Consider the following 15669-nt stretch of genomic DNA (forward strand, 5'->3'; position numbering starts at 1 on the left):
ACAAAGGAATCTCAGTTTCTCAACGCAAGTATGTTCTAGACCTCTTGCGTGAAACCGGAATGAGTGGGTGCAAGCCGGTTGAGATACCTATGGACCCCAATACCAAGCTAATGCCTCGAACTGATGAATTGGCGGCTGATAAAGGGCAATACCAGCGATTAGTGGGTAAGCTAATCTATCTGACTCACACTCGTCCAGATATAAACTTTGCAGTCAGTCTTGTTAGCCAATTTATGGGTAATCCCTCCATTGATCACATGGAGGCAGTGAACCGGATATTGAGGTATCTGAAGAAGGATCCTGGGAAGGGTCTTATGTTCAGGAAGACAGTCAACCGAACTCTAGAGATCTATACAGACGCTGATTGGGCAGGATCTCCCAGTGACCGAAGATCTACGTCCGGATATTGTTCGTTCATTTGGGGAAATTTAGTGACTTGGCGTTGCAAAAAGCAAACAGTGGTTGTCCGAAGTAGTGCAGAAGCTGAGTTCCGGACACTAGCTTGGGTATCTGTGAAGGAATTTGGCTAAAAAGGGTGCTAAACGATCTTAAGATTGAAGCAGCATACCCTATCAGAATTCTATTTGACAACCAATCAGCAATTGCAATTGCCAAAAACCCTATTCATCACGATCGAACTAAACATGTGGAGATTGATAGACACTTATCAGTGAGAAAATTGAAAACAAGCTAATCACTCTCAGCTACGTTCCATCGAGGCAACAAGCAGTGGATATCCTAACCAAGGCTTTATTCCGACCTAACCTCACCGAGCTAAGCTCAGTCCTTGGTTTAGAGAACATCTATCGCCTAGCTTGAGGGGGAGTGTAGAAAATCAATCTAGGCTTAACCGTATCCCTAACTTCTAGGGAAGTAGTTTCCTGATTTTATTCTCTAGATATACCAGAATATTTGTATTTATTAGGAAAGATATTGTAGATCCTGATTTGTAGGGATTCTAGGTCTAATACCGTGTGTATATAAGTGCAACCCATAATCGTGAATAATATAGAAGTTACCTTTTCTCATACTTCAGAAAACTTCAGAATTTTGCACTTGATATTGTCAGATTGCCTCCATGGACGTCTATCCCTTGGTGGCTCCTTGGGATAATCATCAACTTCAGCGTCGTATGACTCTTCTACCTCCATACGCCTAGGACGTCTTGGTGGCTGTTGGCACTGTGGTTGAGGTGGCGGTTGAGGATTTGCGTTCATCTCTCCATGAGTTGTGTCAATCTTGCAATCTGGCCTTGAAGCTCTTGGTTCTGGCGTTGGTTCTCTTGCACAAGACGTTCGAGGTTTGTTAACCTTGCTTGATCTAGAGTCATACCTCGTTGCACTGGAGGACTCACACTTTGGGATGATTTCTTGCCACTCATATTATCTTAGACTAGAACCTGGCTCTGATACCAGATGATAAGCCCCAAGGTACCAAAGATACAACAGGGCCAAAATAAGAAGGATCGCTAGTCCGGGGATGAAATTCACGTAATCTTGAGCTTTCGATTGATAAGGAAAATCCGCCACAATCGAAGATCAAGGGGATGTTCGCCACAGTTAGTGTGAATCTCTAACTGATAAGAACGGAATAGACTCTCAAAACCAGGCACACACGGAGATGAGAAGAACACTCAAAAGAGCTTTTCATTCATCCAAATTCAATCAAAATACAATGAGAGGGCGTGCTCTATATATAGAGTGCTGATTCTCTTTGTTTCCTAAAACAATTCAATCAAAAGAAAAGAGAAACTAACTGATTCTAAAAATCAGGAAAGTCTAAAAACGGGAAACTAAATAACTAGGAGAAAAAGTAAATTGTTGCATCAACAAAACAGGAAAGTAATTCAATTACTAAAAAGGAAACTAAAACTTGAGCTCCAAGCCTTCTAGAATGCGTCCAAATCTTTCCAAAATTAGTTCCAATTTGCTCCAATCTTCAGATCTTCTTGCTGTGTTTCTTCATGACCAAGGCTTCTGAAATGCTTCTCAAGAATTACTTAAATACCCCCAGGGTCGGCCAGGTAAAGTAAATTGATGGGCCTTTTTACGAGTCCCCTTCATGTTGAACCTCATCATAATTGTTTCCTCTAATCACGATTTTCTGCTAGTGTTCAGGATCCCTATACATGTATTGCGATTTATGACTGAACTCTGAATAAAATTGAGACTTCAGAAGGATTTCTGCTCTTTCCCTCTCAATAAGTACATATCAGTTGACTTCATATTTTGAGTGGAGTAAAAGTATTCTCTTCTAATCCTACCGTCTCTCAATACCTCTCTCATGCACAGGTGAAAACACCACTATATGGCTGTGACTGCTATGCTTATGCCCTTTTGGCGTCCGGTTATGTGGATCTTGTTGTTGAATCTGGTCTTAAGGTAACTTGGTGTGATTATGTTGCGTTGTTGATATGACAAGAAGTTAGCCGTAATAAACAGGCTTCTTCCCTTCCAATGTGCTTGCTGCTTGGTAATATGGGCTTTCTTGGAAAAGTGGCCTGAGTTAAAAAGATAAAATAAAACAAAATAAAATAATGGAATACAATGCAATTTGGCTTTGGCTCAAGATAATTTCTTCTTTTCAGCCATACGATTTTCTTGCGCTCCTACCTGTGATAGAAGGTGCCGGGGGTGTCATAACTGATTGGAAAGGACATCAGCTCCAGTGGGAGGCTTCTCCAAATTCACGTGCAACAAGTATGCACTTTATAAGTGAAACTAATCTTTCTGATCTGGCTTTCTATCATCATCTGCTTGATTAGAATCACATTGATGAAGTTAGTCTTGCATCTCACAAAAGTTGTCAACTAATTTTCTCTTAGTACTGACCTGATTAATCACTTTTTGCTTCAATTTCCAGCTTTTAATGTATTGGCAGCTGGGGACAAACGAATTCATCAGCAAGCTTTGGAATCGCTCGAGTGGCAATGATGTTTGAGTTGAGCTGAGATACAGTTCTTTAGTCTCTGCGTTGATTACATGTAGGGGTCCTTTATTGATGGATTTAAGGGAAAGAAATGAATGCAAAAGATAACGTAGGAGGAGAGGATGCATTCATCGTCTTTGTAAGATGTACATTAGGAAGTAATTTGCAAGGAGATATTTATATTGTCCCCTAATAAAATGTTTATCAAGAAGGATATGCTCCTTCCATTTAACTTGTTTGTCGCTTTTCTCCCCTGCTAATTTACATCTCTAGAGAAGACCATCTGAAACGCTTCTGGACCATAGGTTTCTATTAACTATTTATTAATTCTTATGAGAAGTTGTCTTATTTTCTGTATAAAAATAGAAGTATCTATCTCTTCATATTAATTTCAAAGCTGCATTTCAGGTAGAGCCATTTTTCTGAATAAAAAAATATGCGCCAATCTTCTCTGGAAACATGTAGCAGTAATCTTCACATGTTTCAACGGAAGAACCATTGTCAAGTTAAATCACCAATTTGACATTGTCAACAAAATTGGAGCCATAATCGGCATACAAGTCCAAGGCCTCGTTTGTTTCACTTGTTCGAGTTTAAACTTAAGTTAAAAAGTGAATTTATGTGAGAGAAAATAGCAGAAAAAGTTAAATTTGAATTTTTATGAGAGAAAATACTAAAAACTTAAGTTAAAAAGTGAATTTATGTGAGAAAATAGCAGAAAAAGTTAAATTTGAATTTTTATGAGAGAAAATACTATAATAAAAAATTAAGTTATGATTCGAACTAACGAAATGAACGAGACTTAAGTCTCTATTATGAGCTTCAGCAACTCATTTCTACGAAACATATGATTGTTTTCTAAACATTCTTTTCCTTTACATAGACAAAGAATCAACGAGCTCCATGCACAATAATCAGGAATTATACCCTTTTCTACCATTTGTGAAACCATCATTGAAGCCTTCTGAAAATCCCCTTCCCTGCAAAGAGCATGCACCAGAGGACTGTAACTTCCAGCATCAGGAGTACATCCTCTCCCAACCATGTCTTCCACAAGTCTTATGGCATCACTTCTTCCTCGACTGCAAAACCCGCTGATGAGCGAATTGAATGTCGAGGCAATAGGAGAATAGCCACGAGCAATCATCTCATTCATCAGCGCAAGGGCTTCCCGAAGATTCCCTTCTTCGCAAAATCCGCAGATCAAATGGCTGTAAACAATAACACATGGTGCTCCTCCTTCACTAATCAGCTGATCATAAATGCTCTTTGCATCCTCAACCTTTCCCTCACTGCACAAGTTTAAAATCTTCAAACTCCTATCAACAGCTCTAGGAAATAATCTCCCCATATTGGTTAGAAACTCAAGCCCTTCATCCACACGATTTTCTTTGTATAGACCATACAAGATACTATTATAAGGACTAATTCGGCCCCCACAACCCCCTTTACTCTCCTCCATTAGTTGCAGGATCAGAAACCCGTCTTTGGTCCTTCCTCCATAGCACAAACCTCTAATCAATGTGTCATATGTAACCAAATTCGATTGAACCCCATCAGTCTTCATGTCATTAAACAGACCCATAGCCGAATCCAACAAGCCGGACTTGCAGAATCCATGGATCAAAACGTTATAGGTATCTAAATTCGGAAGGCATCCCTTCCTCTCCATTTCCTTCAAAATCCGACGCCCAACTTTCACTTTTCCTGATTCACAAAAGCCTTTGAGTAAGGTGTTATAAGCGACGACGTCGACAAGGCATCCTTTACTCTCCACTCTTTCTAAAATCTCGACAGCCTCAGATACACGCCCTGAGCTGCAGAGAATCTGCAGCACCTTGGTCACGGTAACAATGTCAGGCACAAATCCAAGAGAAAAGCACTTGTCTAACATGACAAGAGCTTGTACTATGTTGTCTTCCGCACAATATGCGGCAATCATGACGTTGAAAGTAACATCACTAAGATCATCCATTTCGTTCATCAAACTCCTCGCCCTTCCGACTTTCCCATTCCTGCAAAGCGCGTGAAGCAGTGTGTTGTAAACGACAGCATTGGGAGGAACTCCTCTGGACTTGATGACTTGCAAGAGCTTAAAAGCGTCGGCAATTCGGTTGGCAGAGCAGAGCCCTTTCATCAAAATGCCGAAGGTGTAGTCGTCGCCCTCAACACCACTCGCCATCATCTTTCTCCGGTAGAACTCCCTCGCGACGTCAATGTTCTCCTTCACAAGAACATTGAGTATGGAATTGAATATCTTGAGAGAAGGCCTGGCGTGAAACTTGTAGGCCAAGTCAAGCACATTGAGCACACGACGAGTCATGCGGGCCCGGGCGAGGCCACGGATGAGCGTGACGAAAGTGTCATCATCTGGGGGCGAGCCAAGTGAGGTGGGCATTTCGTCGAGCAGCTGGTGGGCGGCGTCGAAGCGACGGAAGATGCAGAGCTTGTGGATCAAGGAGCAGTAGGTGGAGTGGGAATGGCGGAAGTTGGGGAGTTGGGAGGCCCATGAGAAGGTTTGGAGGGCTTGGGAAGCGGACTTTTGGTCGAGGATGAGACGGGCAATGTGATCGTGTGTGGGGGTGGGAATTGAGGATGAGGAAGACAAGGATTTTATCACTTGAACTTGAAAGCAGACAAGGTGTTGTGTTATTGGCTTTGGTGGGCGGGAGATTATGGGCATGGTGGCTTCTGGTTTTGGTTAGTGGTTTCTCTCTGAGCGCCAACTCAAGTGAGGGTTTGGGTTGGGGACATAAGAGTGAGGGTGTGTATTTCTTGTTTTGTTTTATCTTTTAGGCCAATAGGGAGGAAAAGAAGGGTATAATTTGGGGGAGGAAAATGAAAAGTAGGAGGGATCACTCCTCACACTCTTGTTGGACAGTTTGGATGACAACAGAAAGGGTCTTGATAAATCATCATTTACCGCTATACCACCGTCATCCGTCATAAAAGTAAGAGAAACTTTATTTTATTATGTTTAATATTGATTCCACTGCTGATCTCTTTATATTAGGAGAGAGAAAAACTAAAGCTGTTTGAAAGGTTTAATCCAATTTTTTCAACCTATCAAAATTTGTATTTCTTTATATTCAAATGACATACTTTGTCTAGTGATGTTATTTAAAGAATAATACCAGGGAATTCTAACTTTTTAATACTAAGCTAACACAACAAACTTACAAAGTTGATCGTCATACTTTATCGATGAGTATCTAAAAAATTATCACATGAATTTATATTAAAAACTTACATTTGCGAATAAAAAAACAATAGTTTACCAGGCACATGACTTGATATCGAAAATTGAAAATCCCTAAAAGTTTAAAATCTTAAAGATGTCTCCTAATTTTTCAACAAGGAAAAGATGAACTTTTAAAATCTATTCATAAAATATTTATGCAGCAGACCATGCGCTAAAAGATGAAACTAGCATTCTTCAACTTATTGCTACTTGCATAAAACTTTAACTCAACTTCCATTCTAATCCGTGGTTCCTTATCACAGCATTGTCAAGAAGCCAAAAGAGGATAATACAACATGATAAAAGCAAATGAACAATACTCTCAGAGACGGATGGTCAAGAACAAATTTTTATCATGGGATGAGGCATTCCAATCTTTCACTTTAGCTCTTCATGTTCAACAAAAAAACAATGCAAACGCCATCGGAATCTGTTTTAGAATTCAACACTGAGAAGGCAAACCAGGTTGGAGCGTTTTTACATGTAGCACCGAAAAAAATATTCTTTAGCGGGGAAAAAAGAAAAGGAAACGTATAATTGAAGCTTGACAATTCACAATTACACAGCTGAAGAACTAAAAAGGAACCAGGTTGGAGTGTTTTTACATGTAGCACCGAAAAAAATATTCTTTAGCCAGGAAAAAAGAAAAGGAAACATATAATTGAAGCTTGACAATTCACAATTACACAGCTGAAGAACTAAAAAGAATAGCCCAAAGAAAAGGGAAAAAAAATGAAACAGAACATTTTGAACTGTTTATCTCTGATGGAGATGGTGGGAGACTTCTTGCAGACTGTATTGCATTGCCACCATAGACACCATCCAGTTCTTCGAGAACAGAGAAATAGGCTTAAGTCAAGATTAGAGAAACAGCCTCTAACATGACTTCATTTTTTCCATAAAATTTCCAGCATATTAAAATTTATTTCAGTCCTTGCCGAAATCGGCATTGTAGTGAGCACTGGACTCAAGTTTCTTTGCTTCATTCAATTTTCGTACGGCCTGAAATATCAGCCAGAAAAAATAAGTAACAGAAGAACAAATCATATTTAGAGATACGGTCAAAAGAATCAGAAGAAGGTGCACGCAAACTGATATCAACACCTGCATACATGTCATAAACAAGGGAAGGGAACAACAGAAGTCGTGCATATTAACAGCACCCACGATGCAAATCACCAGTTTGTTTATAAGCATACAATAGTATTATCTGATCGCATACCACATGACTGAGCCTTCACGTCTCAGAATAATTACATAGAAAGATCAGAAGTTACTGTTCTGATTGCCTACCTTCATGAAATCTTCTTGGATGACATAATCCCTTTCAGCACGAATTGCAGACATTCCAGCTTCGGTGCAAACATTTCGAAGATCAGCCCCATTAAATCCCTGAAACAATGAAATAATTAATTTCAGTCAAAAAATGTGAACCACTACCACTTTCGGGTAATAATCACAGCTTACCTCAGCAAGCTTCACAACTGCTTCATAGTCAATTTCTCCATGTTTGGCAATGCCAGCAGCATGGATTTTCAGAATTTCCATTCTTGATTGCTCATTCGGTAATGGAATCTCAATTTTCCTGTCTAGTCTTCCAGGACGAAGAAGTGCGGGATCTAGAACATCAGGTCTATTTGTTGCCATAATCATTTTAACCTAAGACACCCAATTCAAGGTTAAGCCTAATCATTTTACCCTGTGCAAGTATGATAAAGTATAACCATCAAAGTTCAAAGATCAACCTTGGTTTGAACAAAGGTCAAAAACCAGTATACCTTTCCAAGCTGGTCAAAACCATCAAGTTGGTTAAGCAACTCCATTAGTGTCCTTTGAATTTCACGGTCTGCACTGGTCCCTTCACTAAAACGGCGTCCACCAATAGCATCAATCTCATCCATGAAAATGATACAAGGCTATACAAGGAGGAGAAAACAGATAAGAGACATGCTTCTAAATGTAGACATGCAAAGTAGAAAGGCTCAATATAGTTCAAGCTCTTACCTGGTGATCACGAGCATAGCCAAACATCTCCCTAATCAATCTTGCACTTTCACCAATATACTTATCAATGATGGCACTGGACACAACCTAGGGTCAAATAGTAGTTGCATCAAATACCACATGTACACATGCATACCACGTGTATGGAAGAAAATCGCAGCAATAAATTATGTACTATACTGGCATAAAATCAAAATGGAAGACCAACCTTTAGAAAGTTAGCATCTATATTGCTAGCAATAGCTCTTGCAAGTAATGTCTTCCCTGTTCCAGGAGGTCCATAAAGAAGAACACCCTGGTTCATGAAAAATACAGTTATCAAAATGATTCTCTTTCTCTAAGCTGCTACGTAATGAAGCAAAACTTTTCTGATAACAATGCCAAAATCACCGAGAACATAATTGAAATTAGTATTACCTTTGGAGGTTTGATCCCTACTCTAAGAAAGAGCTCGGGATTCATAAGAGGCAGTTCTATAGACTCCCTAAGCTCTCGAATCTGATCTGACAGGCCTCCCACAGCTGAATAGCTCACATTACCTGGATCTTCATGAAGCATATTATACACCACGGGATCAACCTGGAAAAAAAGTTAACCCCAAGTCAAGAAACAGAAAGGGATCATTTGGCAAACATGTTGCATTCTCAAAATCAATTCCCCATCATAATAGGACGCGGAATTAAGCAAAAACAGCCAAAAGTGTTCCCCGAAAAAGATATTCACACAAAAGATTCACCTCACGCGGAAGTGCCCTCATGATAGTTAAAGTAGTCATATCGAGAACGACTCGGGTGCCTGCAGTTAGCTTCTCTTTGTCCACTTTATTCCGGCAGCCAACCACATACCTAGGTCCACTACTTGCTTTCACTATCACTGATCCAATCCAATCAAATTCAAAGTAAGATATCCAATTAGTTCTGAAAATTCTCAAAGCAAACACATTTTCATATTCCTCAAAATCTAAATTTACAAAAATTCAGAATACAAAACCCCCAAATCCTCATAAACCATTTAAGAGAGAAAAATAGAGAAATCTTACAGCGTTCATTATCAAGAGGCCTAAGAACTTCGCCTATGATCTGCCCAACACTCTGAAGCGACTTGAGATCATCTTCCGTCTTGGAAAACTCCTTTTTCGCAGCCCGCAACTTCTCTCGCACTGCCAAATTTTCCCGTCACCCAATCAACACCTCAAATCCCCAACTTTGACAAAAACAAAAATTCTAGGTCTTTTCCAACCAAAAGCAGAATTCAAATCCCTAAGAGATTCAATCAATAAAAACAGACTATTGAAAACCTAGGAGAGAAAATCGAATAACGATCCAAAACTGTTGGACTGAAAATGATAAAAAGATTAAGAATTTGAATTGTTAGGTTTGAAATCCGACCTGCGCGGACGCGGGAATCGAGCTCTTTGTGGTGGAGAAGCTTCTTACGGTAGTCAGCGGTGGCCGTACGGCGTCTTACGGCATCTTCGGTCTCGGTCGACATCGGAGAGATTGGGAGAAAGAAGATGAGACCAAAGGGGACGAAGAAGAAGAAGAAGCAGCTGTGCAGAGTGAAAAAGCATAGAATAAATGTAAAAAATAATAATAAATACCGTCAACTATACTTATATCTAATTAATTAATTGTCCAACAAGAAAAACTTGTGAGAAATTATCTCTAAAAAACACCTTACAAAAATGAAGATCCGGATTGATTCAAATCACAACTTAAATTTTTTATTATAATATTTTTTTTTGTAAAAATTTAAGTTTTGTATTTTATTATAATGTTATCTCACATAAATTTACTTTTCATCTTAAATTCTCAACCCAAACTCAAAATGAAAAACTTTGTGAGAAATTATCTCTAAAAAACACCTTACAAAAATGAAGATCCCGATTTTTACGATTCAAATCACAACTTAAATTTTTTATTATAATATTTTTTCTTGTAAAAATTTAAGTTTTGTATTTTATTATAATGTTATCTCACATAAATTTACTTTTCATCTTAAATTCTCAACCCAAACTCAAAATTTAAGGGCTTGTTCTTTTAAAGTTTAACTTGAGTATAATTCTTGAGTTGAATTTGAGTTATAACTTGAGTTGAACTTGTAACTTGAGTTTGTATTTGGTTGTGTACATTTGAGTTATGATTTGAGATAAGAATCTTTTTGAGTTTGTGTTTGAGTGAGTCAAAACTTGAATTTATATTTAGATAGTATTTTAATAAAAACTCAATGCTGATGAAAAATTTTAATAGGGTATATGGGTCGGGTTTTATTCGTCTTTTCATTGTCAACGCATAGAAAAAAAATCATCTCAATCAGAATTAAAACGAAAAAGTTATAGCATTTTTAAGAATAAAAAAAATATTATTCATTAATTTGAGTTCGAGTTTCTGAACTCAAGTTGAAGGGGAAACTTGAACTCGAGTTTTAGTCCTAAACTTGAGTTTGAACTCGAGTTTAAACTCGAGTTTAAACTTAAAAGAACATGAACTCAAATAAAGTTGTAACTTGAGTAGCTTTTTTTTGAGTTTTTCACTCAAAAGAACAAGCCCTTAGTTTCATATTTTACTATAGTGTTGTCTTACATAAATTTACTTTTCATCTTAAATTCTCAACCCAAACTCGTAAAAAGAACCTAACGACATCAAAACAAAAGTATTAAACAAGATGGACAAAAAAAATAAGAAAAAGAAAAAAGAAAAAGTTCTCAAAAATTATCAAATTATTCGGTCAAAAAGAAGAAAAAAATTAGCAAAATTTTTTTTGAAGAGAAAATATCATTACTAAAATACAAATTGCATAATAGTCATAATGACCATAAATTATAAGGGAATTCGACCTTGAATACTGACTGGATCCTCCACTAAAGACGGATAACGCACAAAGGTGAATACAAGTATCAACAACCAGTGGAGAAAGACCCGCTTGACACAAATAAAATCAAGCGCGACAAAGCTCGTTAAAAAGAACCACTACAGTCGATAGATACAACCAGTCAACCGAGACCAAACCCTTAATACTAAGGACATGAGCGACACGACCTAGAAAGAAATCTAGGCATAAACAAAAACATACAGCGTCAATAACTAACTCAGATGGGTAGAATTAGATATGCAAGAACGGGTCAGCCCGGCCCGGCCCGTTCTCTTTAGGCTCACGTGGGCTGCGGACCGGACCGGCTCAGCCCACGAATTTTGTGGGCCGGGCCGGGCCAGTCCATATAAGAATGACCTCGGCCCAGCCCACACCATGGGCCAATTTTACGTGGGCCAGACTGGGCCGTGCTGCGGGCCAGGATGGGCCGTGCCATGGGCCTTAAATGGGCTGGCCCACTCAAGGCCATCTTGGCCTATTGATGCGAATTTATTTTTGTATTATAAATTTCTGCAAGTGTACGGTGTCAAGTTTTGAGTATAAGGTGAGTAAGTATCGTCTCCACAGGGATTGGGTTTAGAATTGCCATTAAGTACCGCAATTATTGTAACTTAACTTTATCTAGGCAACCTAATAAAATGACAATTAAGAAAATAAAACAAAATAAATATGAAAATAAGAAAATAAAGTATCTATACACAAATAGTCTAGGGACTTGATTTCGCTTTATTATTCCTATGTTCATCCTATTATGTAATCGCTAATCAATTCCATTCAATTCATTAATCAAGGCTCTAATGTCATCTCGCAACCTCTCCCGAGTGCCTCACAAGAAATTGTATTTAAATACCCAAAACAATATCCCTATTCGAAATGAACATTTAAACACAAATTAAGCTTCGCCTTTAGAATTAGAAAATAGGAATATTGATTGCCTCCTAGCCTCACAACGACCTAAATCCTAATTTGATTATCTAAGCGTTGATCTCCTCCCTGTCTCACAACAATGTAGACTATGCTTCTCAAATCTACATAAAGAATTCAATCTCTCCCGAGCATCAAATTCGCAATCTAAAAATCATCTAACTCATTGGCCAAATAAATTAAAAGCATTAAGCATGAATACTGATTGGATCCTCCACTAAAGACGGATAACACACAAAGGTGAATACAAGTATCGACAACCAGTGGAGAAAGACCCGCTTGATACAAATAAAATCAAGCGCGACAAAGCTCGTTAAAAAGAATCACTACAGTCGATAGATACAACCAGTCAACCGAGACCAAACCCTTAATACTAAGGACATGAGCGACACGACCTAGAAAGAAATCTAGGCATAAACAAAAACATACATCGTCAATAACTAACTCAGATGGGTAGAATTAGAGATGCAAGAACGGGTCGGCCCGGCCCGGCCCGTTCTCCTTAGGCTCACGTGGGCTGCGGACCGGACCGGCTCAGCCCATAAATTTTGTGGGCCGGGCCGGGCCAATCCGTATAAGAATGACCTCGGCCCAGCCCACACCACGGGCCAATTTTACGTGGGCCAGACTGGGCCGTGCTGCGGGCCAGGATGGGCCGTGCCATGGGCCTTAAATGGGTTGGCCCACTCAAGGCCCATCTTGGCCTATTGATGCAAATTTATTTTTGTATAATAAATTTCCGCAAGTGTACGGTGTCAAGTTTTGAGTATAAGGTGAGTGAGTATCGTCTCCACAGGGATTGGGTTTAGAATTGCCATTAAGTACCGCAATTATTGTAACTTAACTTTATCTAGGCAACCTAATAAAATGACAATTAAGAAAATAAAACAAAATAAATATGAAAATAAGAAAATAAAGTATCTATACACAAATAGTCTAGGGACTTGATTTCGCTTTATTATTCCTATGTTCATCCTATTATGTAATCGCTAATCAATTCCATTCAATTCATTAATCAAGGCTCTAATGTCATCTCGCAACCTCTCCCGAGTGCCTCACAAGAAATTGTATTTAAATACCCAAAACAATATCCCTATTCGAAATGAACATTTAAACACAAATTAAGCTTCGCCTTTAGAATTAGAAAATAGGAATATTGATCGCCTCCCGGCCTCACAACGACCTAAATCCTAATTTGATTATCTAAGCGTTGATCTCCTCCCTGTCTCACAACAATGTAGACTATGCTTCTCAAATCTACATAAAGAATTCAATCTCTCCCGAGCATCAAATTCACAATCTAAAAATCATCTAACTCATTGGCCAAATAAATTAAAAGCATTAAGCATAGAGAAACATAAATGAATTGAAAACGAAATTAAATTAAAAATCAACAAAATATTCAAAACATAGTTCAAATAAAACTACATCAAGTCCTAGATTTAATGTCTAGCTCAACATGAAAAAATAGATGAAAGAAGATAAAACCCAATATCCATTGAAGAGCTTCCAAGGACCTCCAAGATGAAGGATTTCGGCCTCCTTTTGATGTTTTCTTCACTTTTCCGGGCTCTCCTTCCAAAATGGCATCTCTTTCCTTTTACACTACAACATTTTGGAGCTAGGGATTCAGTCGCGCGTTGCAGGCCGCGTGAAAATACGCTGCGGTGCGCATTTTTGGAAGAGGAATTTCGCTCGTAGGGGGTTGAGGAGCGCTGCAGCGCGTAGGACACATTCCTGGGCCCTTTTGGCGCGCTGCAGCGCGTGTCCAGCCTCTGGGCACGTTTTGGGCGCGCTGCAACCCCTCTGGTGCGCTGCAGTGCGCATTTTTGGAGCTGGGCATGTTTGGGTGCGCTGCAGCCCACTTTGGTGCTCTGCAGCCTGTGCCTCCCTTGCTCTCTGGACTTCTTTGCATTCCTTTGCGCGCTGTAGCCCAAAAGGGTACGCTGCAGCCCTCTTTCTTTCATTCCGCGTGCATTTTTGGAGCTGGGCACATTTGGGTGCGCTGCAGCCCACTTTGGTGCGCTACAGCCTGCGCTTCCCTTACTCTCTGGACTTCTTTGCATTCCTTTGCGCGCTGTAGCCCAAAAGGGTACGCTGCAGCCCGCTTTTTTGCATTCCAAGCCTCCTATTTTGTGCCTTAAAATCCTCTTTTGCCTCCTCTTGCCATTGATTCACAAGTTGGGCAAATATTCTTCTTTGCTTCATGCAAAATCATCTAAGTTCGCATTTATTTATAACTCCTATAAAAAACACACAAAAGACATTAAACTAACAAAAATGCTTGAAAACTTACAAATATTCAAGCTTAAAAGTACTTGATTTGAAATACCCGTCATCACCTATCATGGGTATAGATGGGCCAGCCCATCTAAGCATGCAATTTTAAAATTTTTTTTATTTTTTATTTTTGAGTTTTTAAACAAGTTAACAAATATATAAGTTTGAATAGTCAATGAAAATATGAAAAATGATATTTTATTTACGATTACACCATTAAATAAAAATATAAGGAAAACCCAGTGGGACAAAACTTTGATAAGAAAAAAAGAGTACAATAAGGATAATTATACATAAGATGTTTACAAAATTACTAAAAAAAGAAAAAAAAATATATAAAAAGATTATGGGCCTAGATGGGCTGGGCCGGGCCATTATGGGCCTAGACATGCTGGGCTGGGTCGGCCCTGTTAGAAAGTAATGGCATCGAGTGCGCAGCGGAATTTAAAAATTTTAATCAACGTCAAAGCCAACCAAGAACATGTTCATGAAGCTATATAACATAAATACTAAAGATCTAAATCATACCTTTTGAGATTTAAGGAAACTGCATGTCTGACAAATCAAAGCGTTTCAAACAGCAACCGGAAGAGCCTCAACCAACTGGTCTTCTTTGCTATTCTCGTTTTCACGATCAGTGTGCGGGTGGGCACACGTCGTTTAATCTCCTCTTGGTATTCTTGATCTCCTTCCAATCACAAGAGAGCCAAAGAAAAAATTGTTCTTAAGAATTAAACAATTTTTCCTCTTGGTAATCTTTTATCAATAGCCTCCAAAAAGTCTCTCAAGTGATCTAATGAGTAATGACTTAATAGGTCATTTATAGTGTTTTAGAAGTCATACTTCCGTAATAATTAGGTTTCCCAAAGTTCTAATCGCATCTAGAGTCAATTTTGTCACGTCAGCATGCATTTTACGTTACAACCGGTCGACCGGTGACAGAGACGTTATAACTCACCGGTCGACCTGTCTGCACTGACGAAAGTTGTTTTTCTAGTTTTCCAATACGGAAAACTTGCGTAGAGCCTCAGTTTTGATTCAAGCAACCAAATAGAAAAATTGCATGATCAAAACAGTCATATAATAGTCTTCCCATATTAAACAACTTTTAAAACAATAATTCAACCAATTTATCTAGAATTAATTTATCAATTAATTCACCCGATAAATCACTCATGAATTAACTTTGAACCTATTTTATGGAAATAACACAAGTTACCAATGTGTAGGAAATACACCGTATCGTTGTAGGAAATTATATGAGCTAGCAAAGGGACCTGATGGGCATATATAAATCAAGCTCATATAATCACAACGCTACTTGTAAACCAACAAGTCTGTCTCATGATTATAAAACTCTAGTGCTATTCCACTAAAAGCCTAGAGCTGCACTTTCGATTTATATAGCGTATTTACAAAGC

The 15669-nt window shown here is 38.7% G+C and overlaps 2 protein-coding genes and 1 long non-coding RNA gene across 3 annotated transcripts; 1 reads left to right on the forward strand and 2 right to left on the reverse strand.

Annotated features, from left to right (window-relative positions):
* The first annotated feature begins 2295 nt into the window (after positions 1–2295).
* LOC21384496 lies at positions 2296–3252 on the forward strand. Its single transcript, XR_002903468.1, has 3 exons — positions 2296–2381; positions 2588–2699; positions 2863–3252. It is a non-coding gene; the product is annotated as an uncharacterized LOC21384496 (long non-coding RNA).
* A 478-nt stretch (positions 3253–3730) lies between these two features.
* Positions 3731–5810, reverse strand: LOC21384497 (pentatricopeptide repeat-containing protein At2g17525, mitochondrial). The gene has a single exon (XM_010112191.2). The coding sequence runs from the start codon at positions 5609–5611 to the stop codon at positions 3731–3733; it is 1881 nt and encodes a 626-aa protein (XP_010110493.1). The 5' UTR covers positions 5612–5810.
* Positions 5811–6757: 947 nt separating this feature from the next.
* Positions 6758–9734, reverse strand: LOC21384498 (26S proteasome regulatory subunit S10B homolog B). Its single transcript, XM_010112192.2, has 10 exons — positions 9562–9734; positions 9213–9332; positions 8910–9046; positions 8591–8752; positions 8382–8468; positions 8174–8260; positions 7948–8085; positions 7637–7828; positions 7463–7561; positions 6758–7171 (listed from the first exon to the last, which is right to left on the reverse strand). Exons 1-10 carry the CDS (start codon positions 9662–9664, stop codon positions 7097–7099), a joined length of 1200 nt encoding a protein of 399 aa, XP_010110494.1. The 5' UTR covers positions 9665–9734; the 3' UTR covers positions 6758–7096.
* Between the last annotated feature and the right edge of the window lie 5935 nt (positions 9735–15669).

Source organism: Morus notabilis, unplaced genomic scaffold (assembly GCF_000414095.1).
Source record: "Morus notabilis unplaced genomic scaffold, ASM41409v2 Scaffold1920, whole genome shotgun sequence".
In the NCBI taxonomy this organism is placed as follows: Eukaryota; Viridiplantae; Streptophyta; class Magnoliopsida; order Rosales; family Moraceae; genus Morus; species Morus notabilis.

What these genes read in the sequence shown, in the direction of transcription:
- LOC21384498 (XM_010112192.2), bottom strand. Translation starts at nt 9,664, where the DNA reads ATGTCGACCGAGACCGAAGATGCCGTAAGACGCCGTACGGCCACCGCT. An exon ending in CGATTCCCGCGTCCGCGCAG is followed by an intron (nt 9,333 to 9,561) that starts GTCGGATTTCAA and finishes AAAATTTGGCAG; the next exon opens with TGCGAGAGAAGTTGCGGGCT. An exon ending in TCCAAGAAGATTTCATGAAG is followed by an intron (nt 7,172 to 7,462) that starts GTAGGCAATCAG and finishes CTGATATTTCAG; the next exon opens with GCCGTACGAAAATTGAATGA.
- LOC21384497 (XM_010112191.2), bottom strand. Translation starts at nt 5,611, where the DNA reads ATGCCCATAATCTCCCGCCCACCAAAGCCAATAACACAACACCTTGTC.